This window comes from Dama dama, chromosome 9 (assembly GCF_033118175.1).
Source record: "Dama dama isolate Ldn47 chromosome 9, ASM3311817v1, whole genome shotgun sequence".
NCBI classification, from domain to species: Eukaryota; Metazoa; Chordata; class Mammalia; order Artiodactyla; family Cervidae; genus Dama; species Dama dama.
Genome location: NC_083689.1, coordinates 73,744,581 through 73,769,619, shown reverse-complemented (window position 1 = coordinate 73,769,619; position 25,039 = coordinate 73,744,581). Strand labels below are relative to the sequence as shown.

The 25,039-nt window shown below is 43.9% G+C and overlaps 1 protein-coding gene across 1 annotated transcript in view; it reads left to right on the top strand.

Moving 5' to 3' along the window:
- The first annotated feature begins 11,881 nt into the window (after positions 1–11,881).
- The window catches only part of CCNJL (cyclin J like), a 63,614-nt gene continuing 50,456 nt past the window's right edge, over positions 11,882–25,039 (top strand). The window contains exons 1-2 of the mRNA XM_061151868.1: positions 11,882–12,060; positions 12,451–12,565. Coding sequence (XP_061007851.1) covers positions 12,500–12,565 — 66 coding nt within the window. The 5' untranslated portion in view covers positions 11,882–12,060; positions 12,451–12,499. The remainder of the gene's footprint in view (positions 12,061–12,450; positions 12,566–25,039) is intronic.

Sequence of the window (25,039 nt, the reverse complement as noted above, 5' to 3'; positions counted from 1 at the left end):
TGCCAGGTTCTTCTATAGATCAGAGATGGGGAGAGGTGAGGAAACAAAGTAAAAAGGCCATTAATCCAAATATATCCTAGAATGGCAAGTCTCAGGCAGGGTATGTGTTGATTCTTCCTTCCTGCAATTTGCAGGTCGACAGGGTTCTGAACAACGGCACTTCAATTTAACAGTGAGGCAGAGGGGCAGTATTCTCTGAGGCAGGCCATTATGTTTGATTATAAGAACAAAAGCAGTGAAAAGCACATCAAAGAAACAGTTCCAATATGGAGTCAGAATTGCCTTTTCCCTGCAACACTCTGACTGCCAAAGCCACAGTCCAAGGTTCATTCCCAGGTTGGGGAACTAAGATCCCCGAACTCTACTTGGCAGACCAAAACTTTTAAAAAGAAAAAAAAATTTTTTTAATTTAAATATCACTGTGAGTTTTGTCATTCATCTTTATATTGTGCACTGTCACTTTTCACTGCAAAAATGAGAATTTAACTCATATGCAGGGTCCCTGAAATTACACAATTCACATTTCACAGTTTGTATGTACATATGTATTTAGTTTACATAATAGCAGTGGAAATGCTGCACCAATTTTTTCCCCCAGATTGCAGCAGGTTTAATAGTGGCCCCCAAAGGTACTCCCCAGTTGTAACCCCCAGAACCTGCAAAGATGACTTTATTTGGAAAAGCAATCTTTGTACATGTAGTTGTGGATTTTGAGATGAGATCAACCTGGATTAAGGTGGGCCCTTGTTTGTTTGGGCTCAGCTGCTCAGCTGTATCCGATTCTTTGTGACCCCATGAACTGTAGCCTGCCACACTCCTCTGTCCATAGACTTTTCAGGCAACAGTACTGGAGTGGGTTGCCATTTCCGACTCCATAACACCAACTTTTTACTTCACTTCTTTTTTGTTGGTTTTTGTTTCAATAATCTACCAGTTTTAATAAACAAAAATTACTGATGCATATAAAAAGCTACTTTTGTCTGCAACTTAGATGTCCCCACTTTCTGGATAGGAAGTTGTCTTCTCCACGGATTGGACTTTCTGTTTCTCCTGGGGCCCCAGCTATCAGGGTGAACGTGGCTCTGTCATACCAGGGCAGGAGCTGCCTGTGTGTGGGAAAAGCTTGTGGCCCCCATCTGCAGCTCTCGTCAGCGTTTTCACAGAGTAGAAATTGCTTTTGTCCTCTGCCTAAGAAGGCCACCAATGAGATTAAAATATCTGCTGCAAAATGGATGTCAACCCAGGTTCCTTACATGAGGAAGGCTCATCTTCATCTTGGAGCCCAATCCTCTGCCTGTAGTCCTCAGTTTAGGGCAGAGTTGTTCTCGGATTCACTTTCTGGTATTTAAAGACCCAGCCCTCCAGCGGTGCAGGTCTGCACGTGTGTGGGGTGTGGGGTGACCCGGGAAGGACGGAGAGAGGAGACAGCTCTAGGAGAGCTTATGGAGGTGGGGCCTCAGGCCACCCAGAGTCACAGGAGAAAGGAAGGGAGCAGGTGAGCTCAGAGCCCTCCATGTCCTGCCTCTGAGGGCAGGTGAAGCAGTGAGGGGCCAGCTGAGGGTGCTCCCTCTCATGCCAGAGCCAGGATGAGGTCAGCGTGTGAGGCAGAGTAGGGTTACCAACCACCACCCCAAAAGTCGGGGGGCCACAGGCAGCGCCCAGCACCAGGCCCTTCCCCTACAAAGAGAACCACCAGCAGGCCAACAAGAGTGTAGCGGGCAGGGCTGACCCAAACCTTCGACAGTGGGCACGAGGTTTCCCTAAAATAAATATTAGTTCCAGCTCATCAGCCGCTGGTTTTCTGTGAAGGGCAGGGGTTGGGGGAGCTCAAACTCGTTGAGCAGCCCCCTCCAGACAGCCAGACCCAGCTCAGAGCCCCAAGGCAGAGGGGTCTAGAGCCACTCCAGATGATTCCAGGGTTGCTGCTGAGAGGAACAGAGGCCCAGAGAGTCCTGGGCCCGAGGGCACCTGTGTGGCCAAGACTGTGACTGCTGGCCACACGTCGAATCGCCACCTGAGGGCCTCGTCCCCTCCTGAGCCGGGGACCAGTGGACACCAAGGAGCTCTATCTAGTACCAGTCTCAGGGGGTCAAGGCTTGTTCCCCTTCTGCTCCATCCCGGTTGCCCACCCTCCCCTGCTGCCCCTCCTCTGGACCCACTTGTTTCCTACCACCCTCACCCCCACACAGGGCTGCCTGGAGGTGAGGAATCGGTGGCTGAGGGACTTTTGTTTTTGTTTTTCAATAAAAACTATATAATTTAAAGTGTACAACATGTGTTTTGATATACATATACATCGAACCTAGGTCTCATGCGCTGCAGGCAGATTCCTTACCCTCTGAGCTACCAGGGAAGCCTTACCAATACACAGTGAAATGATTACTACAACTGAGCTAATTAACATATCCATCACCCCCACCAGGGTATATAGTTATGAATGGCGTCGAGAGAGAGAGAGAGAGAGAGAGAGAGAGAGAGAGAGAGAGAGAGAGAGAGAGAGAGTGTGACCAGACCGGGGGGGGGGGGGTGGGGGGGGGGGTGGGGGGTGCAGCAGAGCCTGTCTGGCAATCCTTTATTTTTTACCATAGCTTTTATACCCTAAGTTAGTACACTTCTAAAGGGAAGATAGTTTAACATTACGTCAGCTTGTCCTTCATGAAACCAGGGTGTTTTCTGCATACTTCTTTGTTTATGAGGGTCTTGTACATTATCTTCTGGCCTTAGGGCCTATTAACATTTTATGCAAGTTAGGTGAATGTAAACCTATTTTCTGTTTCTCTGGTGACCTTAACTGAAAGGTAGCAGTCTCATAGGGCAACAGTACAGAGTAGAAGTATAACCTTGTTAACACAAAAATTAATCCTTCTGCAGTGGTCAGTTGCGTTTATCTAAGAAGTTTACCCCACACAGACTCTGCGGCTTCAGTGAGGCAGCCTCTGCCTAGCACTACTGGCTGACAATTAGCAACCATTTCATTGTTACCACACTAGGGCTAAGTTCTTATTTCTCTAGATCTTTAACTATATTAGCAATGGTTTCTATAACACAACCTTAGCACATTAAAAGCAAAAACACAGCAAGCAAAACACAGCAAGCAAATGTTAACCCAATAACCACTTTTAGAATAATTTTTCTTATGTTTTCTTAATAGGGCTTCCTCACTCCCCAAAGGGCTCTATGTCTATTAGGGTCTTTATACAATCAGCTTCTTTATGCTATTTTATGATTAGGATATTATAAGCAATCATGCATATTAGTACCAAGGGCATAAATGCATTTGGCCAACAAACTACCAGCAAAGGAGTTTAAATTAAAACACTCCTTTCACCCTGGATAATCTCATAAAATACCACCACCTGGGAAACTTATTGATTAAAGTTCTAAATTGATTCTTATTTGGGAAGAGATTGGGGAAGGCCTTCTGCCTGTGTCACAGAAATTAGGGAGTAGTCTATTGAGGCAGGCATCAGGAAGACAGATATCATCTTTAAGGTGAGCGCTGGCGGGCAGCTTTTCGAAATCCCTGAAAACCTGATCTGCCTTGCCTGTCAGGCTTTCTCCTCGTGACCTTGTATGGGTGGGATCTCGTGAGCTGGCCTTTTCGAAACCCCTGAAAACCTGATCCGCCTTGCCCGTCAGGCTTTCTCCCTCATGACTTTGTCATGGGTGGGGTCTTGTGTGTTGGCTCCCGGCACCTAAGGTTTTGTTTTTGTTTGTTTTGGTGGTGAGAGCACCTGAGATCCCCTCTCTTGGCAAATTTCCAGTATACAATGCGGCTTTTGTTTATTTGTTTGTTTTTGGACATGCCTCATGTGGGATCCTAGTTCCCCGATAAGGGATGGAACCCATACCCCCTGCTTTGGAAGGATGGATTCTGATCTACTGGGAAATTCCTACAATGTAATTTTACTGACTATAGCAACTGTGCTGTACATTAGATCCTCATAACTTATCCATATTACAGAACTGTAACTTTGTACCCTTTAAACAATAGCTTCCCATTTTCCTTAGCTCCCACTCCTGGTGACCACTGTTCTATTGCTTCTATGAATTCAATGTTTTTAGCTTCCACGTGTAAGTGATACAATACTTGTCTTTCTGTGTTTGGCTTATTTCACTTGGCATAATGCCTTCCAGGTTCATCCATATTGTTAAACATGACAAGATTCCCTTCATTTTTATGGTTGAATAATATTCCATTGTGTAAATATACTACAACTTCTTTACCCATTCATCCATCAATGGGCACTTTGTTTGTTTCCATGTCTTGGCTGTTGTGAATACTGCTGCAGTGAACTTCTTGAGATGTGCACATCTTATCAATACTCTCTACCTCTAGCTCACTCATGAGGAGTGAAGAGAGGAAAGGAAAAGGAATGACAGGTTGACCCATCTTTCCCTTTCCTTCTTTGTCATAATATATGGTTGCTTAATACAAGTAAGCAACACCAATAAGAAAGACTGCATAGGCTTCCATGGTTGTTCATATTTCTCAGAGCACTACTGCCCTCTGTTATGGGCTGAATTGTGCCCCCACCAAAGAATGCTAATATTTTATTTGGGCATAGGGTTGTTCTAGTGATAGTTAGTTAAGATGAGATCACAGTAGTGGGGTGAGCCCTTAATCTTAGATGACTGACTAGTGTCCTATAAGAACACTATGAAGATGAAGGCAGATAAGGCAGATGCAGCTGCAAGCCAAGACACCATGGGTTGACAGCCACCACCAGAAACTGGAAGAGGCAAGGAAGTATTCTACCCAGAGCCTCCAACGGAGCATAGCCCTACTGACACCTTGATTTTGGACTTCTGTTGTTCAGTTGCTCAGTTGTGTCAGACTCTTGGCAACACCAAGGAGACTTCTAGGCTCCAGAATTGTGACAGAGTACAAGTCTGTTGTTTTAAGCCACATGGTTTATGGTATTTTGTTAATAGCAGCCTATGGGAAACTATCACACCTTTTTGCATTCAGAGCAAGTCTATTTCAAGTGGAAAGTAGAGCGTCTCAGGGTTATTAGGCCTTCCTGCCCTGTGACCTGCAGTTATAGGTGTAACACACTTACCTTCTACTTCTTTGGATTTCACTGAACTCCTGTGCCTTCTAGGTCCACTGGAATTCCGTGCTCCCACGGCAGCAAGGAGTAGCAGACACCTATGGCACAAAGTTCCTTTGTTTACATACATGCTCCTCTGTCCTGGACTTCATTTACAAAACACAGGTCCAAAGATAAAACTCTTTAAGAATTTCAAGGCGGTAACAGTAGAACATAAAAGCACAAGGCCCTTCTGAGTTTCAGCCTGTACAACTGCATAAGTCATACACCCAGGAATTGACCCAGTGAGACGGAAATTCATTTTTTCTTATTTCTTTCGTGCCTTCTAGATTCCATACTACCTTTTTAATTGAAAAAAAGTAGTACGGGCCTACTTTATAAATATCCTAGGTTTCAAGTTTTGTTTGCAAAATGCTGCTTTTAAAAATTTGTTCTGCTGGGGTCTCAGGCCTAATCTGTAGAGTTATAAGTCAAGAATTTCTAATCAAGGATCATAAAGGATTTGGTCAATGTTCTTTTGACTCTGCAGAGCACAGAGCTAGAAAGAGTTTAAAGGGGTTGGACTGGTTTTTGGTTAAAGACCAAAATGGTAAACAAGGCTTATGTCTCAAAGTTTATAGCCCAGATGTCTTCCTTCTGTCCCTATAAACTGAGCCAGGCTTCGTGCTTTTGGTCCAAAATGGAGCAATGCAAACCATTAAGACACTAAGGAAATAAGGGGTGGGGGGAGAGGGATAAACTTGGAGGTTGGGGTTTACATATACACATTACTATGTATAAAATAGATAACTAATAAGAACTTACTGTAAAGCACAGGCAACTCTACTCACTACTCTGTAATGGCCTATATGGGAAAAGAATCTAAAAAAAGAATGTATATGTATAACTAATTCACTTTGGTATATGCCTGAAACTAACACAGCATTGTAAATCAACTATACTTCAATAAAAATTTTAAAACAAACAGACAAAGACTCTAAGGAAATACTACTCAAAGTCTAGCCTCAGCTTAGGACCTGCAAAGCTGAGTGCCTGAAGAATTTGTATCATGGACCCCCCCTGCCACCCAGGACATTTACTGTAGTGTGGTTATGGCAGCAAAAGACTGGAGACAATGTAAATGTCCAGCAAAGAAGACTGGGTCCACATATCATGATGGATGGATCTATACTATGTGACTATGGGGTGACTGTGGAGCTTCCCCAATGGCTCAGTGGTGAAGAATTCTCCTGCAATGCAGGAGATGGAAGTTTGATCCCTGGGTTGGAAAGATCCCCTGGAGAAGGAAATGACAACCCACTCCAGTATTCTTGCCTGAAGAATTCCATGGACAGAGGAGCCTGGTACAATACAAAGGGTCACAAAGAGCCAGACATGACTGATCTACTGAGCACATACACACACACCGGGGTAACTCTGCAGCTCTTCGGACACTGCCACGGGACAACCGAGAGGGAAAAACGAGATGCAGAAGGATGTGTTCCACACGCTGCCATTCGTGGAAACGGGGAAAGGCATGGGTATTCACGTTGGTAAGTGTGTGGGTCACTTCTGGAAGAAAACATCAGGCGCTGCTGATCCTTGGGAAGGAGATCAAAGCCTGGGAACAGGATGAGAACACATTCTTTTCACCATAAATATGTATTTATAACGTGAGAGCTTGTATCCTATGAGAGGAAAAAAGACAAAGGAAAGTTAAAGTGACCAGTTGAAAAAAAAAAAAGTTAGCAGTTGATAATATTAGATTGATTTGTCCTCTGAGGAAGATTGGAAAGATCAGAGAAAAAAAATTATTTTCTCATTTTATACCTGGAAAAGTTTTAGATAGGTAGGATGGTCTTGCTCTAAATCTTTGGTTCCCATCCTGTGAGTTTCAGAGATTGGAAGTGGGGAGGCAGTAATTGGTTCATAGTTCATATTTGATAAAATTGTAGTCTTATGAATGAATGAATGAATGAATACTTCTTGGCTTATTTACTTCTCATAATGCAATGAGTGGGAGAAGTAACTCCAGTTGTATTTTTCCTCTGTCATCTACCATAGGAAGCCTCTTCTGCTAAGGGCACCGACATCATTTCTACCTGTGGACAGGACTCACTACCAAAACCATCAGTGCAACATGTTTTTATCTTTCAGAGACACATGGAAAATGAGAGACTACTGAGAATGATACACGAAAGACTGAAGAATATGAATAATGTTTAGTATCCCCTTAAAATAGCCCTGGGAGAAAAGACCAAAGCTTCTGCATCTCGCTCACCTATTGGGACTCTGGATAACTGAGAACCTGAAGTTAGGAAGAGAGAACTCCAAATCAATGAACAATAAAGACCTGACATCCTTTGGTGTACCCTGAGAAATAAATAATACTGCTATGAAAAAGATAAAACCAAACCAGAAATAAAACAACACTGTTAATTGTTATTCAATGGAAGGCCACTCTGTAAATATATCAAGTGATTTTTTTAAAAATAGCATTCATTCTTTTTTTATGATTGTGAAAGTAATGCATGTTTCTTAAAATTTAGAAAACTCAGATATACTAGAATAAAAACCAAATTAAAATTTCCCATAATACTACCACTTTGATTACACTGGGTAATGTTTTAAAAGATGCTTGCCCCTTGGAAGAAAAGCTATGATCAACCTAGGCAGCATATTAAAAAGCAGAGACATTACTTTGCCGACAAAGGTCAAAGCTATGGTTTTTCCAGTGGTCGTGTATGGGTGTGAGTGTTGGACTATAAAGAAAGCTGAGCACCGGAGAATTGATGCTTTTGAACTGTGTTGTTGGAGAAGATTCTTGAGAGTCCCTTGGACTGCAAGGAGATCCAACCAGTCCATCCTAAAGGAAATCAACCCTGAACATTCTTTGGAAGGACTGATACTGAAGCTGAAACTCCAATACTTTTGCCATCTGATGTAAAGAACTGACTCATTGGAAAAGACCCTGATGCTGGGAAAGATTGAAGGCAGGAGGAGAAGGGGACAACAGAGGATGAGATGGTTGGATGGCATCACCGACTCGATAGACATGAGTTTGAGTAAGCTCCGAGAGTTGGTGATGGACAGGGAAGCCTGGCATGCTATAGTCCATGGGGTCACAAAGAGTCCGACACGCCTAAGAGGCTAAATTGAACTGATTGAATGTTTTTATGGACATTTTTTTTCTTTTGAGTGTGTGTATGTGAGCATAATGTATAATTGGGATCATAATCTAATCTCCTTTTTCACTTACTATCTTGTGAACACTTTCTCAAATAATTATTTATTATCTTAAAAAACGTTGAGCCAAATTAATATTTAACCAGTCCCTGTTCACTATAATGGAAAAACTTTGTGATGAAACCCCTGTAAAGAAATCTTTGTACTCATATGCTTATTTTTTTAGAGTGAATTTCCAAAAGTGGAATAGTTGGATCCAGTGATACATTTTTAAGGTTGTTTTTTTTTTTAGTTTGAGGTAGTTTATTGTTATATTTTTAGAATAATATATGAGGCACAACTATCTCCTGCTTTTCCAGCATCTCAACATAAAAGACAATAATCAAGTGTATCAGTGAAAGTAAAAAAAAAAGACAAAAACACAAAAGCCCAAGGTTTTGGAGAGAAAAGTGACTATAATCTATATGCAGAAAGGCTGTAAATGGTTTTAGCTGAGCGTTGCAAATAGTGCTCTTTGTCTCTGACAAGAATTGAGGGCCAGGCACCTAACTGAGGGCCGGGCACCTTCCAGGAATAAGATGCCCGTTCAGCTCACCATGAAGTGGAGGAAGCCCTGGCGCAGGGGAGAATGTGGGTCAGTTTTGTGGGTCATGCAGGGCCTAGGAACCTCGGATTGTGTCGTCTGCCTCCCAGTCAGCTTAGAAACTGCTCCTGAATACAATTATATTGTCTATCAGAAGACGGTGTTAAATTTCATTCTCACCATCACTGTATTTGTCAATCCTGTATATTGTGCTTTAAAAAATTCTTGTCAGAGATACACCCTGTTTCTAAAACATGTTTAATGTCTTGGCTAGTGAGTATGAGCATTTAAAAAAAGCTTATTTAAAAATGGTAATTGTCCCCTTGAATTTCTTCTTTCATGCATGCCTGTTCATCCATTCCTGCATTTCAGGTGTTAGTGTTTTCCATAGTGATTTACAAGAGGTCTATATGGTAAGATCAACCATTGTCCCATTTGTTAACAACATTCTCTTCAGTTTATCATTTGCCTTTTTGGTGATATTTGATGGCTGAGTGCTGAGTGCTAAGTCACTTCAGTTGTGTCTGGCTGTGTGATCCCATGGATGCAGGCTCCTCTGTCCATGGGATTCTCTGGGTTTATTTACTCAAATCTATATATACTCATCCTGGCCTTTTGTTTCTTCCTGTGCCTTAACCTCTAGACCTTCTCATCTGAAATAATTCACCTATGTTTATTTTTAATTATCTTGTAATTTTTTTTTTTAATGGGGGAGGTTGTCATTTGTTTGTAGTTCTTTGGGTTTGATAAAGTTAACTCGTTATGTGGAGGCCACCCCAGTGGTCTGGCCTACATCACATATCTAAACCTAAGTCAGCCCACACTGACCGGAAACATCTCACTGTACAGCAATCTGAGTCCTCCAAGTGAGCTAAAACTGGCTCACCCTACCCTAAAAAACAGGACCTCCTCGTCTGTCATGCCTTGTTTCCTCCTTCTCACACTCTATAAAACTATCTCTCTTTTAAAATTTCTAATTAGAGGGTAATTACTTTACAATATTGTGATGGTTTTTGGTATATGTCAACATGAATCGGCCTTGCCTGTACATATGTCCCCTCCCTCTTGAACTCCCCTCCCACCTCCTTCCCCATCCCTCCCCTCTAGGTTATCACAGAGCACAGAGCTTTGGGTTCCCTGCCGGTCACCTCAAGGTGTTTGAGTCAGACACCAAACTCTGATGGGCTATCTACTTTACGTATGGTAATATATATGTTTCAAGGCTACTCTCTCAAATTATACCATCTGGTCCTCTCCTTCCCCCACTGTGTCCAAAAGTCTGTTCCTTATGTCTGTGTCTCCTTTGCTGCCCTGCAAGGAGGACCATCAGTACTAACTTTCTAGATTCCATTATTATGCATATAAAATTCACTTTTGCCCAAAATTTCTTGGGAAGAATGTTCCACTGTTTGTAAGGCACTGTACTCTCCCAATCCATGAATTATTTTCCCTTAAATAAATAACATCAAACCATCACTAAATTGTTTTAGTTTTGTCATTTGACAGTTTCTTACATTTATTTTGATGATGGCGTAAATAAATCCCTAATTTTACTTTTTTCCCTCAAATTAACTAATTTCCCTGGCCAGTTTATTGAAGAATTTATCCTTTTCCCCTTAAAAGTGAAATGCCACATTTATCATAGTTAGTTTCTAAGTATGTGGGATATATTTCTAAATTTTCGATTATTCCACTGATACTTATCTACCTATTCTTGTGTCAACACCATACTGTTTGAATCATAGATCTGAGATATGTTTTAAGATTTGGCAATATATAGCTCTATCCCTCATTTTTAAAAGACAAAAATCTTAGCTTTACTCATTGGTATTCTTCCTTTTAAGTGTTAGAAAAAGAAGTGTTATCATCCCTCCCGTACCTGCTATCTACACACAATCGTTAGAATTTTATTAAAAGAGTTAATTTGTGTACAGTTGGTATTTTCACCTTTTTCTATTTCCTCAAACTTTTCTTATTCTGCTCAACCTTTATAATGTCTTTATTAAGAGCCTGTATTTATTAATGCTTATTCCTTGATATTTTTCACTTTTACAAGGTGGTTATTTTTTTTTTAACACTAAAACTTCTCTTTAAGCACCTATTGAAGCTTATCAAAGCTGATTTAAAAATTTCTTTCCAGGTGGGTACCTGCCTGTAGGAAACTAGTCAGAAACCAAAGCCTCCTTAGTAGCAGCTAGTTATTGAGTGTTTTATACTTGTCATGGGGATTATCCCTTTATACGAATTATCTTATTTAGTGATGCAGTATCTCCAGCAGATTGGTGCAATTTTTATTCCCAATTTTCACATGAGGGTTCCCAGGCTTAGACAGTCTAAGGAACATGGCAAAAGTCATCCAGTCGGTAGCTGGATTTGAAACGAGTCTGTGAATCTCCAAAAGTATCACAAAAAGCAATCAATCTGTTGTTCCATCAGAGGGGCTGATTCAAGGGAGTGTCTTTCCGAAAACAAAATAAAACTAAATTAAAAAGACAATGCTTTCCATCCACCTGACCCTCCAGAAACACTGGTTTTCTCCCAATGTAACGAGTAGATCTATACTTTGCAGGAGCACAAAAACAAAATCCGTTGATTTACTGAGCCTCCTTTAGAAACAGCGACTCGTGGATAATCAAGAGCGGGTTTGGGGGCTTCCGTGGGAATTTTACATTTAGACATCCACCTCCGCATTGCAGGGCTAGTTAAAAAGAAAAAACAGGTGGAACCGACTAAAGGTAGGCTAGAACAGCGCACGCGAGAGGCAGAACTTTCTGGGGTTCGCCTTTCACGAGTGGCGCGCGCAGGTGGCGCCGCGGTCCCAGCGCTGCCCGCGTGAGCACACCGGGAGTCCCCGCGACCACCGGGAGCCCCCGCGAAGGTGAGAGGAAGCTTTCCGCCCCGGCGGGGGTGGAGTGCGGACAGGAAAAGCAGCCAGCTCGGGCGAAAGAAAGACTCCAATTCCCAGCCCCCCGCCCCGCGGGGTGCGGGGGCCGGCGGCGCATGCGCGAGGCCCGGCCCCCAATTCCCCCAGCGAAGGAGGGAGGCCCCCGGCGGCCGGGAGGCTGCGAGCCGCGGCGGGACCCGAGCGCACACAGGGGCGCGGCGGCGGCAGGGGCGAGCAGGGCTGCGGAGGCGGCCGTCGAGAGCTTGGAGCGCCCCGCGCCAGGGGCCCCTTCGCTTGCAGGCACCCGAGGGCACACCGGCTCGGCCCTGAGAAGGGCCCGGCGCCCGCAGCCCCCCACCTCCGGAGAGGGATGCGTGAGTTTCGCCCCGGCTGGAGGGCAGGATGTGGGAGCAGGACAAAGGCTGGGCGGCGGGGGAGGAGTTGGGGACGGCGAGCCGGTGGCCGCTGTCGGAGCCCGGGCCTCTGGAGAGCTAGCGGAGTCTGCAACTTTCTGTGCAACTTTTGCAAAAAGGAAGATAAAAATTCTGCAAGTTGTTGCAGAGCTCCAGGTCGCCTCAGGTTCCGCGAGTAAAGGGGAGGGGACGCTGCAACCTTCTTGGGATGGGAGGCGACCGCCCTCCGCTGAGTGGGGCAGAAGGGGGCGCCCGGCAGAGCCCCTGGCCGAGGACAAGAGAGGATGGGGATGCCGGGGGTAGGAGCTGGGGGGCGCGCTGCGGGCTCTGAAGTTGCCTGTGTCCACTCAGGGTGCGCCCTCAGAGCCCGGTAGCCTCGGAGAGCGGCGCTGCAGACGAGATGATGGATGAGCCGTGGTGGGAAGGGCGCGTCGCCTCGGACGTCCACTGCACCCTGCGCGAGAAGGTCAGTCCCTCCCCGCCCTCGTCACTCGCAGGACTGAGCATTTAAAGTCCCTTTCGCTCTTGACTCCATATCCTCAGGTCGCACTGCGTCGGAACTGGGAACTCCCGGTGCCTTTCTTTCCTTCTGCTCTTAGCCTCCTTCTGGGACAGTCGCGGGGAGAAGGGGAATGAGAAACGGGACTGCGGAGCTTAAATTGATTTCTCTGCATAGGAGCCCAGAGTTCTTAGACAACTAAACTCTACTCCTTAAGGTGGTATTTCCCATAGTATTGTCACCCGACATTATTTTAAAGGACATATGAACGGACTTAAAAAAAAAATTATCGTGTATTTAATGTGCAATTTAAAAACATGTATCTAGCAAGCTCTACATAAAATAAATGGTGCTGATTTTCCATTTATTGTAACGATATAGCAGTTCCTTTAAATATAAGTTTAAGTAAAAGTAGTGACATGATATAAAGAACAGTTAGGTTAATGCTAGACTAAGGCATATATAGTAATGCCACACCCCAAATATATCTAGGATGGGACTGAATAAGATTTTAAAAACACTGATCTAAAGGAGAGGCTACAACACTAGGAAAATGTGGGGAGAAGGGCTGGTGCACTGATGACCCAGAGGGATGGGATGGGGAGGGAGGTGGGAGGGGGGTTCAGGATGGGGAACACATGTAAATCCATGGCTGATTCATGTCAATGTACGGCAAAAACCACTACAATACTGTAAAGTAATTAGCCTCCAACTAATAAAAATAAATGGGAAAAAAAAAAACTGGGGGGAGAAAACCAGCACTCCCCTGCCGGTGTGCTTCCGCAGGCAGAAGGTGGGGATAGCTGAAGTATGATCTCTGCTGTCCCCCACCCCTTAAGGGGAGAAGTGCTGATGGGCTCTGGGAAGGTGGCAGAGTCCAGGTGGGTTAGAAGTATGGCCTGTGTGTCTTGTCTTTTGCCCCTGGGCTGAAACTGGGAAGGGTGTGTTGGGGAACAGGTGTGAAATAAAAGGTGTGTATTGGTTTCCTAGGGCTGCTGGACAAGGTACCACAAACCTGGGGACGTGATAAAAATGTGCTCTCTCACAATCTGGAGGCTGGAAGTCTGAAATTGAGGTGTTAGCAGGGCCATGTTACTCCTTGGCTTTCCTTGGCTGGTGAATGCATCACTCTGTCTCTCTGCCTCTGTGGGCATATGGTGTTCTGTCAGTATGTCTGTCTGTGCCTCTGTTTTCTCGCCTTGTAAGGACACCAGTCGTTGGAATGGGGGCTGCTTTAATTCAGCATGACCTCATCTTAATTTAACTAGTTACATCAGAAAAGACCCTATTTCCAAATAAAGCCATTCTGAGGTTCTGGGTAGACATGAATTTTGGGGCGACACTATCCAACCCAGTAGAGGGAGAGGGGGTCTCTTTAGTGGAGCCCCTGGGTCCGTACACAGACAGGTCTCACATCGAGTGCATTTGTACCCAATGTCTGTGGAGTTCTGCTTAAAAAGTCATTAGCTATTTAGATTTTTCCTCATGAGGGGGTAGCTGTATTCCAGTCCAATTATCTTATCTTTTTTCCTGTACCTACTTTTTTCTCTGTTTTGCATTGCTTGTCAGGGCTGTGGCTTTCCTCTGCTTCCCTTAGTTTTCTCCCCAGAACAGAATGGCCCAAGGTGCAAGCATATCAAGGTATCTGGAAAAGAAATCCAGATCTTGGTGGTTCAGTTAACATGCAAGGAGTAGGAGTGGTAGACCAAGTAATAAGGGTCTTAGTCCTTTTCTGGAGGTGGTGGCTAAATGAATTAGTGAGGCCTGCTGTAAAAACTCGGAGAAGGCAATGGCACCCCACTCCAGTACTCTTGCCTGGAAAATCCCATGTACGGAGGAGCCTGGTAGGCTGCAGTCCATGGGGTCGCTAGGAGTTGGACACGACTGAGCGACTTCACATTCACTTTTCACTTTCATGCATTGGAGAAGGAAATGGCAACCCACTCCAGTACTCTTGCCTGGAGAATCCCAGGAATGGGGGAGCCTGGTGGGCTGCCGTCTGTGGGGTCACATAGAGTTGGACACGACTGAAGCGGCTTAGCAGCAGCAGCAACAGCAGCAAAAATTGGGCTTCTTTGTTCTTTGCAGGTGCCAGTGGTTGTCAGTTCTGCTTGTAGCTTAGGGGAATGGCTTTGACCTCATTGGTTCTTTTCTGGCAGGAAGGATTTCTGAGAGCAGTATAAACTCAACCAGCTCAGTTACCTGAGAATCCTCGACCTTTTGTGTGTAAATAAGAATGTTCTAATCTCTCCTTCAGCCACTCAACGGAGCAGGGCAGGCAGTTGCCCATTAACTGTTCCTCACCATGTCATATTAGTTCACTGTTGGGTTGCCCACCTTGAGGGAGGATGGGTTTGTCCAGATCTTACGTGTTAGTGATTGAAAACTCACTTGAGTTAATGCTGAGAGTCACCTGTGACTTGAAACTGGCCTTATTAGTTGAAATATAGGTGATTTATAATGTTGTGTCAGTTTCTGGTATACAGCAAACGGATTCAGCTATGCATATATATACATATTGTTTCATATTCTTTTCCATTACAAGATATTAAATATAGTTCCCTGTGCTGTACAGTGGGACCTTACTGTTTATTCATTCTCTATATAATAGTTTGCATCTGCTAATCCCAAACTCTTAGTTTATCCCTCCCCTCCCCTTTTCCCCCTTCAGTAACCATAACTTTGTTTTCAATGTTTGTGAGTCTGTTTCTGTTTTGTAAGTAAATTCATTTGTATCATATTTTAGATTCCACATGTAAGTGATATCATATGGTATTTGTCTTTTTCTTTCTGACTTAACTTCGCTTGGTGTGATAATCTCTAAGTTCATCCATGTTGCTGCAAATGGCATTATTTGATTCTTTTTATGGCTGAGTAGTATTCCATTGTATATATATATAGCACATCTTCATTCATTTGTTGATGGACATTTAGGTTGCTTCTATGTTTTGGCTATTGTAAATAGTGCCGCTGTGAACATTGGGTTGTGAATGGCATTTCAAATTTGTGTTTTCTCTGGGTATAAACCCAGGAGTGGGATTGCTGGATCATATGGCACCTCAATTTTTGTGTTTTTTTTTGAGGAATTTCCATACTGTTTTCCATAGTGGCTGCACCAATTTACATTCACGCTAACTGCTGAGGAGGATTCCCTCTTCTCTACACAATATTTTTATTGTTTGTAGACATTTTAATGATGGCCATTCTGAGCAGAATGAGGTGATATCTCATTGTAGTTTTGACTTTGGTTTCTCTAAAAATCAGTAATGTTGAGCATTTTTTCATGTAACTAATAGTCATCTGTCTGTCTTTGGAGAAATGTCTGTTTAGGTCTTCTGCCCAATTTTTGATTGGGTGGTTTGTTTTTTTGTTATTGAGTTGTATGAGCTGTTTGTATATTTTGGAAATTGAGCCCTGTAGGTCACCTCATTTGTGAATATTAAAGTACTCCTTTGAGCATCCTACCTGGCCCTACTGCTTCTGTTGAAGCAGACTTAGAGCTTCTCCTCATTTAACTACTTTTCTGGTGGGGCCTGGGGGTGCCAGCCAATACAGGGGAGTCAGGATTCTTCCCCATCACTCCTGTGCCCTTGAACTTCTTCATTGAATATGAGAGAGGAGCAGATCATCCCACCAGGCTGGTGGTGACAGTGAGGCTGTTGGTGATTTTTTCGGCATATGGCCCAAGGAGTGTCCGGAGTAGACTGACTCCCACTTTTTTTTTCTTTTTTTTTTTTGCCAAAAGAGGCATCCAGCCATTTAAAATGAGCAGGTTCTGGAGACGCATGATGGAATTAGGGCAGGGGATGGCTCTCAGCTTGAGGCCCAGCTTCCTGGTCCTGCGAGCCTCTCTCCCCTCCCCCAAGGGTCCTGGCCCCAACCTCATGCTTCCCTCATGGTCCTGTTACCTGTGTCCTACTCACCAGGCTGTGAGCCTCTCACAGGCATGACGTATGTTTTGTGATATCTCAGCGCTCCCAGACCAGTGTGTGGTATGGAGGGAAGACAAGGGGTGTCCACTGCCTCACCCGCTGCAGGCACAGCCCTTGGGGGAGCACAGAGGAGAAGGACCAGGCTCAGATGGTGGTGCAGGAGTGCTCCCCAGGGCCCCTCTGCTGGTCTCGAGCATGTCCCAGGAGGTCGCCCTGGCCTGGTGGGGGCAGTCCATGTGAGCGGCTGCAGTGTTGGCTGGGGTGTCCAGGACAGGATCAGGCGAAGGCTGCCTCCTGGCCTCCTATAGACTTAGACAGTAGATAGTCTCATTCTCTTCTTGGATAATGTTGGGGTGGGGAGTGAAACGAGAAGGGACTGGGAAAAGAATTCCCCACAAAGACAGATCTACTGACCTGGACCAAAGTCCTGCCTTGGGATCGTAGGAAAAGAACTACAGGTTTAGCCCAAATAATAGAAACCTAAACCATTCCTCCCACACTTCTGCTGGGAGGTTTCATTTTCCTTCCTGAATTTTATCTTTGGACGAGCAGTACAGTAGATAGAACTCGCTCTGGTCTCCTTTTGACTTATGTCCATTTTACACATAATCATCATTCCAGTTAGGAGGAAGTGCTTATGTTAGTAAAACAGAATGTTTAATAGCTCTCATCACTGTGATTTAAAGCTTCTTGGGTATGTGGAAGACTTTCTGAATATGGGGATTTGAGGGGAGTACTTGGGGAAGAAGTACCCCCACCCTGCCGAAGCCCCATTGACAGCGCTGGTAGCTTTCTCTTCCAGGAGTGTGCCAGAGGCCTCCCCCTCCTCCAGCCCCCTCTTCCTCCATCAAGCATCCACCTTCTCCCAGGATCGGAGTCATGTGGTACCTTGGGGGTCTTTTCCATCACCCGAGATTTGAGATCTTCAGGGCAAGCAACCAGGGAATGTATATTCCCTAAAACAGCCAGTTTTCTCTTCCCAGCCAGTTTTCCTGAAGCTGGCTTTCTTGTACACTTAAAGGCCTTTAACTGTGTGAGACTGTGTTTTTTGAACCAGTGGAGTGTTAAAGGACATTTTTACTGATCTGTGACTAAATTTACACAGAGAACTTCTGAAACACCAGTAGAAATGATGTTTAGTGATGATAATGTTAGTGGCTACTGTTTTTTGAGCACTTCCTATCTTTCAGGCAGTGTGCCAGGCACACCCCTGTGTATTATCTCACTTACACCTCATATCTGCCCTGGTTCTGGGACTGACCCTGTAGATGGAAACTCTGAGACAGAGTGTGTCAGTAACTGTCGTGAGATCAAATCCCTGCTTGTATCAGAGCCTGAACATAAATTTATTTGGGAGAAAACCACCCATTTTAACCAAGAATGGAAGTTCAACGCTAGGAACAATCAAGGCTCTGCCCTCTGTGACACTGTAAGCTCTGTATCTTAGTTTGTTGTCCGATGGCTCTCCAAGGGCTGGGTTCTCCCTAAACCATCCTGAGAAACCTGGGCGTTGGGAGTTGCTGACTGAGAGGGCAGGGCCTCCCTTATCTGGTCCTGGTGGGTCACCGTGCCCCACCTGTCCATGGTGCTTCTCACCTTGAAGCGATCTGACCTCTGCTGTTGCCTGCCCCCGGGGTGTACCCGGGGGGGCTGCTCCTGTTTCTCCTGGCCCGGGAAAGGGTGAGATGCCTCGGGACCTTCCTTTCCTGGAACTCTGACAGCAGCATGTGGTAGGATCTCACCCCAGCTCTGTCCTTCACCTGGATTAAAACCACACTGTCTTCTAGTGACCCCTAAAGCACGTACATTCTTTTATTTTTCTTTTCCAACATCAATATTCCCCCTTCTCACTCCTCCCCTTACATTCCTTGAATGTCCCCACTGCAGAGCTGAACATCTGTCTCCTTGTAGAAGGTGTTGACCCAGGTTACCTCTTACTTGGTTTTTCTCTTCCCTTCCCCTCATTTTTGGGTGTCTGCCCCCCCAGGGAGCAGTTCTTCCTAAATCATGAGGCACACCCAGGTCCACCCATGAGAAAATGTTGCACATACTGGGATGTGTCTGCCCAGCTGAGTTCCAGGAATGTGTCACCCAGGCCTTTCAAACCCAAATGCTGGCCCGGACAAGCCCCTGGGTACTGACAGGGGCGCCTTGTGGTGATGGCCTTCAAGTGGGAAGACAGCCAGCCCAGAGGTAAGGGTGAAGCTTTTAGCGTAAGCAGAAGTTTCTGGCGTGCATCCTCCAGAGCTGATGCAGGCTGTCCTGGAGGTGTGTGCAGAGAGAAGATGGAAGGTGGATTGAGAAATGGGGTTTAGAGCCAGGAGGAGATGGCCTTCAAAGTGGCATCTGGCTTGCAGACTCCCTGACTTCTCTGCCTTACCTGTTTTCTCTAGGAAGCTGGGGACAAAACTGAACCAGAACTTGGCATTTTCTCTCGAGTCCTAGCAGCCTTATATTGTGGAAGCCCCCAGTGTGCCCTCGACACTCAGCTGAGACTAGATCTTTGCACGTTATCCGTTATCTGTGGAAGTAGATTGTCTCGAAGGCTCCCTTTCATCTGTAAACCAGGAGAGTGATTCCTGCTCTCTGCCTTCCAGGTATCCTGGGAGAAAATGGGTATGGGTATCCTCCTTCCATCTCCCGGGCCTCTGGATTGTGGAGTGGGGAAGGGTCTTGGCAGGCATCCTAGTTGGCTGGGGAAGTCTGTGCTCCCTAAGTGAAGGGAGGACAGTTAAGACTTTGGGTTGGCTCTGTGCCCTTGCCCTTGACTTGTTCTTTGTCTTCCTAAACCACACAGCCCCTTGGGTAAAAGGAGTGTAGCCAGCAATTCTCTCTGAGAGAACCTGGCAGAAAGAGGTGACATTGTTGATCTGCTGTTTCTTTCTTTTCTTTCTTTCTCTTCTTTTGGCCACGCTACGCAACTTGCAGGAGCTTAGTTCCCTAACCAGAGATCAAACCCATGCTTCTGCAGTGGAAGCACTGACTCCTAACCACTGGATGGCCAGGGATTTCCCTTCATTTTTTAAAAAAAGTTATTATACACATAAAGTACGTTTTTTGTTCTCTAGGAAACTACGAAAATAAATACAAGCAAACAGAAGAAAGTAATATTCCCTCCACGATCCCACTGCTTGGAGTGATCTGTTGACATTTTAGTGTAGGTTCTTCTGTTTGTGTGTGTGTGTGTGTGAGATCACATTTTTATAGAGCTTTTATTTAGTGAAGATAGAAAATATCTTTTCTTAAAACACTGTTGATTTCATAATATATCATGCTCACATTTCCATATCATTCTTCTTCTCCCAATCCTGATTATTGGACTTTTGCAAAAAATTTGCAACAATTCATTGTGTTTATTTAGAATAGACAATATAAGAACATGATAAGAGGAAAAAAACACACATGAAAGGCTGGATGGTGAAGAGGTTCTAGTTCCCTCCCTGAAAGGCACCACTGACTCCAATTTCTCCTGAATCTTTCCAGAGTTATCCTGTGTATGAACAAACCATGTGTGTGTGTTCTGACCCAAGTGGTAGTAGAATTTATACACTTCCCTGTACCATTTGATTTTTTAAATGTTTACATTTTAATAATTTATATATTTTTATGAAACCACCAACAGAAGCTCCATGACCAGAAGGGAATTTTTTTGGTCTTTTCTGCTCACTGTAACAATAAAGGTATAGTGTAGATACTCAATATATTTGTGTTGAATGAATGAATGACATGTTTCTTTTTGGCCATTTTTTATCTAAATGTATACATTTTATTTTATATAAATATTGTCATAGTGTATTACAGTATATTATAGTTTCATAACAATTTTTTTGTTAACTGTATATACTAAATAACTTTCTAAGTTAACTGTTGGTCTACAGGTATCATGCGTAATGTTTTATTGTATGGATATACCATGACTGAATTAACTCATTTCTTTGTTGGATACTTAAATGAGCTGCTTATTCATTTTTTTAAGCTGAAGTTAATTTGTATATGATACAACACACAGATCTTAAGTGGTTATGCAGTTTTGAGTATACAGCAAGTTTTGACAAATGTATATACATGTAGCAACCACCATAGTCAAGAGATAAAACATTGCCATCAACCTAGAAAGTTCCCAGGTACCTTTTCTCAGTCATTCACCCCATCTTGCTGCCAACCCCAGGCAATCACTGAGCTGTTTTTTGTCTGTGTGGATTAGTTTGTCTTTTCCAGAGTGGAAATGGAGTTACATGTATATGCTGTTTTCTCTCTGTCTTTTTAAACTTAGTTTTTTAACACTTTTGAGATTCCCCTGTGTTGTATCTATTAGGAGTTTATTTCTTTTTTATTGCTGAGTAATATTCCACTGTATGTATATTAGATAATTTGTCTACCCCCCTCTTGATGGCCTTTTGGATCATTTCTCTTATACCATTTGATTTTATACAACACTGTAGTGGTGATCCTACTCTGCTGTTTATGAGTGTGCTCATGAGAATAAATGCCTAGAATGGAATTGCTTGTCACAGGGTGTGATTTTAAGAACTTTGTATTTCCCTAGTTAATAAATTCTCAAAAGTTGCACCAGCTTTCACTCAAACCAGTGGTGTTGGAGGGTGTCTGCTTCCCAGTAGCTTTGCCAACCCTGGTATTAGCCTTTTCTAAAAGTCCAGGGACTTTCCTGGTGGTCCAGTTGTTAAGAATCTGCCTTGCAGTGCAGGGGACGAGGGTTCAATCCCTGGTTGGGGAATTAAGATCCTACACACCTGGAGTAACTAAACCCACAGACCAGAACTACTGAGCCTGCGAGCCAAAACTAGAAAGCGCATGCACTGCAACGAAGATCCCACATGCTGCAACTAAGACAAATAAAATAAATGGTAAAAAAAAAAAGAAAAAGTCTGTTCTGTTTTAATAGGCCAAAATGGTGTCTCTTGTCTGTGTTTAAAAAGAATCAGAGAGACACAGATGTACAGAACAGAATTTTGGACTCTGTGGGAGAAGGCGAGGGTGGGATGTTTCGAGAGAACAGCATCGAAACATGTATATTATCAAGGGTGAAACAGATCACCAGCCCAGGCTGGATGCATGAGACAAGTGCTCGGGCCTGGTGCACTGGGAAGACCCAGAGGAATCGGGTGGAGAGGGAGGTGGGAGGGGGGATCGGGATGGGGAATACATGTAAATCCATGGCTGATTCATGTCAATGTTTGACAAAAACCACTACAATATTGTAAAGTAATTAGCCTCCAACTAATAAAAATAAATGAAAAAAAAAAAAAATCAGGAACCCTGAACAGGAAAAGTACTAAAAGATGCAAAGGAAGGGGTAGAGAACTCTGAACACTTTCCAGGATCCGGGGAGGCCCATCTGCAGCAGAGAGCCATCCTGAGACTCGTGTCATGCTAGGGGAGGCCTGCTCACCTTCGGCTCTGGACACAGAACTCTCCAAGCTCCCCCTGAGCCCCTCCACTGCAGCATGTGCTTCCCTCTATCCTCGCATGGCAGTTACTTGGAAACTGAATCCTGAGGCTGAACTTGAATTGTCCTAAGGCACTGGCTCCCTTGCAGTTCCCCGGAGCAGATGGTACCAGAGCCTGGTGTTCTCTTGGTAGGGACATCCTTGGTGGTAGGACCAGCTACTTACTTACTGAGTCGAAAAATGGTCATCTAGTGACTTGAGTGGGTGGGCTGGGGTGACAGGGAAGGGTAGGGAGGATCATAAGAACAGCAAGAAGCATCAGGAATTGGATTGATTGAATTATTGTAAGGAAAAGTAGAAAACCTCAGTGCCCATCGGAGAAGAATTGGTTTCATTGTGGTTCATCCATTCACTAAAATAGGTGAAATTATTAGATGTGACGAGGTATATAACTTTATACTTAATAACAATTGATTTTTCTGATCACTGTAAAAGTGACCGAATGACTTAATACTTCTGAATCTTTGGAGTGAACTTGTCCTTTTTTATTATAGAAATTTAAAAAGATATACAAAAGTAGAATAGTGGAGTGAATCCCCGTGTACTCTCCACCTAACTTCAGTACCTGCTTCATCTTCCCCGGACAGCATGTCATTTCACCCATAAATATCTACTAAGAGATAAAGGCCATTTTAAAACAGCACAACACCTATGCCATTCTTACAAAACTCACTATCATTCATTAATAGTCTTCTATGGCTCAGTTCATGTTCCCTTCTCCCAGCTGTCTCATAAATGGCTTTTATAGTTGTTTTGTTCCAATTATGATCCAGATAAGGTCCATGCATTACATTTTCTTAATTGAATGACAGGTTCTTTAAATTCTACAGTGCTATAAAATTTTCAGAAGTTTCACATACATGATTTAATATAATCCTGTAATAACACTTTTTTAAAATCCCCCTTCTCCTGTATTGTCCTTCTTTTCCTCTCCCCACTGGTAACCAGTAATTTGTTGATTCTTTTTGGTTATATTCACTAGTTACATTTTTTACGTTCCACATATAAGTGATGCCATACAATATTTGTCTTTCTCTGACTTATTTCACTTAGCATCCATCAGTGTTGCTGCAAGTGGCAAAATTTCCTTCTTTTTAGGGCTGAGTAGTATTCCATTGTATATATGTATACACCACATCTTCCTTATCCATTTAGCTGTTGAAGGACAGTTAGGTTGCTTCCATACCTTGGTAGTTGTAGATAATGTAGCTTTGAACGTTGGATTACGTGTATCTTTTTGAATTTGTGTCTCTGGTTTTTTCGGCTATCTGCCCAAGAATGGAATTGCTTGGTCATATGGTAGTTCTATTTTAATATTTTGAAAAATCTTTATACTGTTTTCCACAGGGCTGTACCAGTTTGCATTCCCACAAGCAGTGTAGGAGGGTTCTCTTTTTTTCTCCACATCCTTGCCAACATTTGTTGTTTGTATTTTTTTTTTTCCTTTTGGTTGTTTTTTTTTTTTTTCCCTTTTCCTTTTGCTGGGTCTTTGTTCTTGTGACTGGGCTTTCTCTAGTTGTGGCAAACGGGGGTGCTATTCTTTGTTGCCATGCATGGGCTTCTTGTTGCAGTGGCTTCTCTTGTTTCGAAGCACCAGCTTTAGGGCAGTCAGGTACTAAGGCTCACAGGCTTCAGTAGTTGCAGCCCATGGTTTTGTTAGTTGTGTTTCCCAGGGCTTTAGAGCAGGGGCTCAGTAGTTGTGGAATGCTGGCTTAGTTGCTCTGTGGCACGTGGAATCTTCCCAGACCAGGGATCAAACCCGTGTCTCCTGCATTGGCAGGTGGATTCTTTTTTTTTTTTTTTTTTTGGCAGGTGGATTCTTATACACTGTACAACCAGGGAAGTCCATTACTTGTGTTCTTTTTGATGATGGCCATTCTATAGATGTCAGGTGATGTCTCGTGGTTTTCATTTGCATTTCCCTGATGATTGTTGATGTTGAGCATCTTTTCATGTGCCTGTTGGCCATCTGCATTTCCTTTTTTAAAAAGTCTGTTTTGTTCTATCCTCTTTAAAATCCAGTTGTTTGTTTTTTTGATGTTGAATTGTATCAGTCATATCATTGCAAATAACTTCTACTATTCAGTAGGTTTTAAAAAATTATTCTTAAGTCTTTCATTCTGTAATGGTCTCCCTGCCTCCCATTGCCTTAAATTATTTTTCATGCCATTGAATTTTGGCTAAACCAGGTCATATGTCTTGAAGGACACCCCATATTCTTGATTTGACCTATTACTTCCTCATGGTGTCCTTAACTTCACTATTAAGTGTGACCTGTATAATTCCCTACTCTGTGGGACTAGAACATTCTGTAACCTTCTTGTTCTCTAGCTGTCAGTCAAACATCACTTCCTCAGAAGAACCTTCCCTGGCTCCCACACAAGGTCAGTGTGGGCCTGTGCTGTGTTCTTAGACAACCCTTGATTATTCCTTCAGCACTGAGCACAATTTGTAATTGTATACTTATTAGTGGAGTCACTCCGTTTGTATCTCCCTGGAAGGCCGGTTCGTTAGGACAGGCTGGGACTGTGTCTCCCCAGTTCTGAGCAGAGCAGCTGATGCATATGAGCGCGCCCCCGTATGGGTATGTGCTCATCACGGACGGCTGGTCTGGGCTCTGTGCCTTATAGTCCACACCTCACCTTCCTGGGCCTCACTGTCTGGCAGGGTAGGTAGCCTGGCTGCCAGTAACTCCATCTGCTGGGAGAGAAACAGCCTCCAAGGACTTCAGCACTTGGCCATTAAGTGGGAGAGCTGGGACCTTAAAACCTCGCAATCTGCTATCCGGAATCTGCCTTTCAGCAAGCAGAGTTGCACGCAGCCTTGAAGGCAGTGATGTGTAACAGGAACTTCCCTTGGTGGAGGGGCAACACCCGGGCACCCACACAGGGAGGTGAGAATGCGGGGGCGAGTGGTACAGAGCTGTTAGCTCTGAGTGGAAATCTCTCATGGGTCTCTTGTGTTAACTTTCTGTTTGAAATAATTTCAAACTTAGCAGAGTTGCCAGCCCAGTACACAATTGTAAACACTTTAACACATTT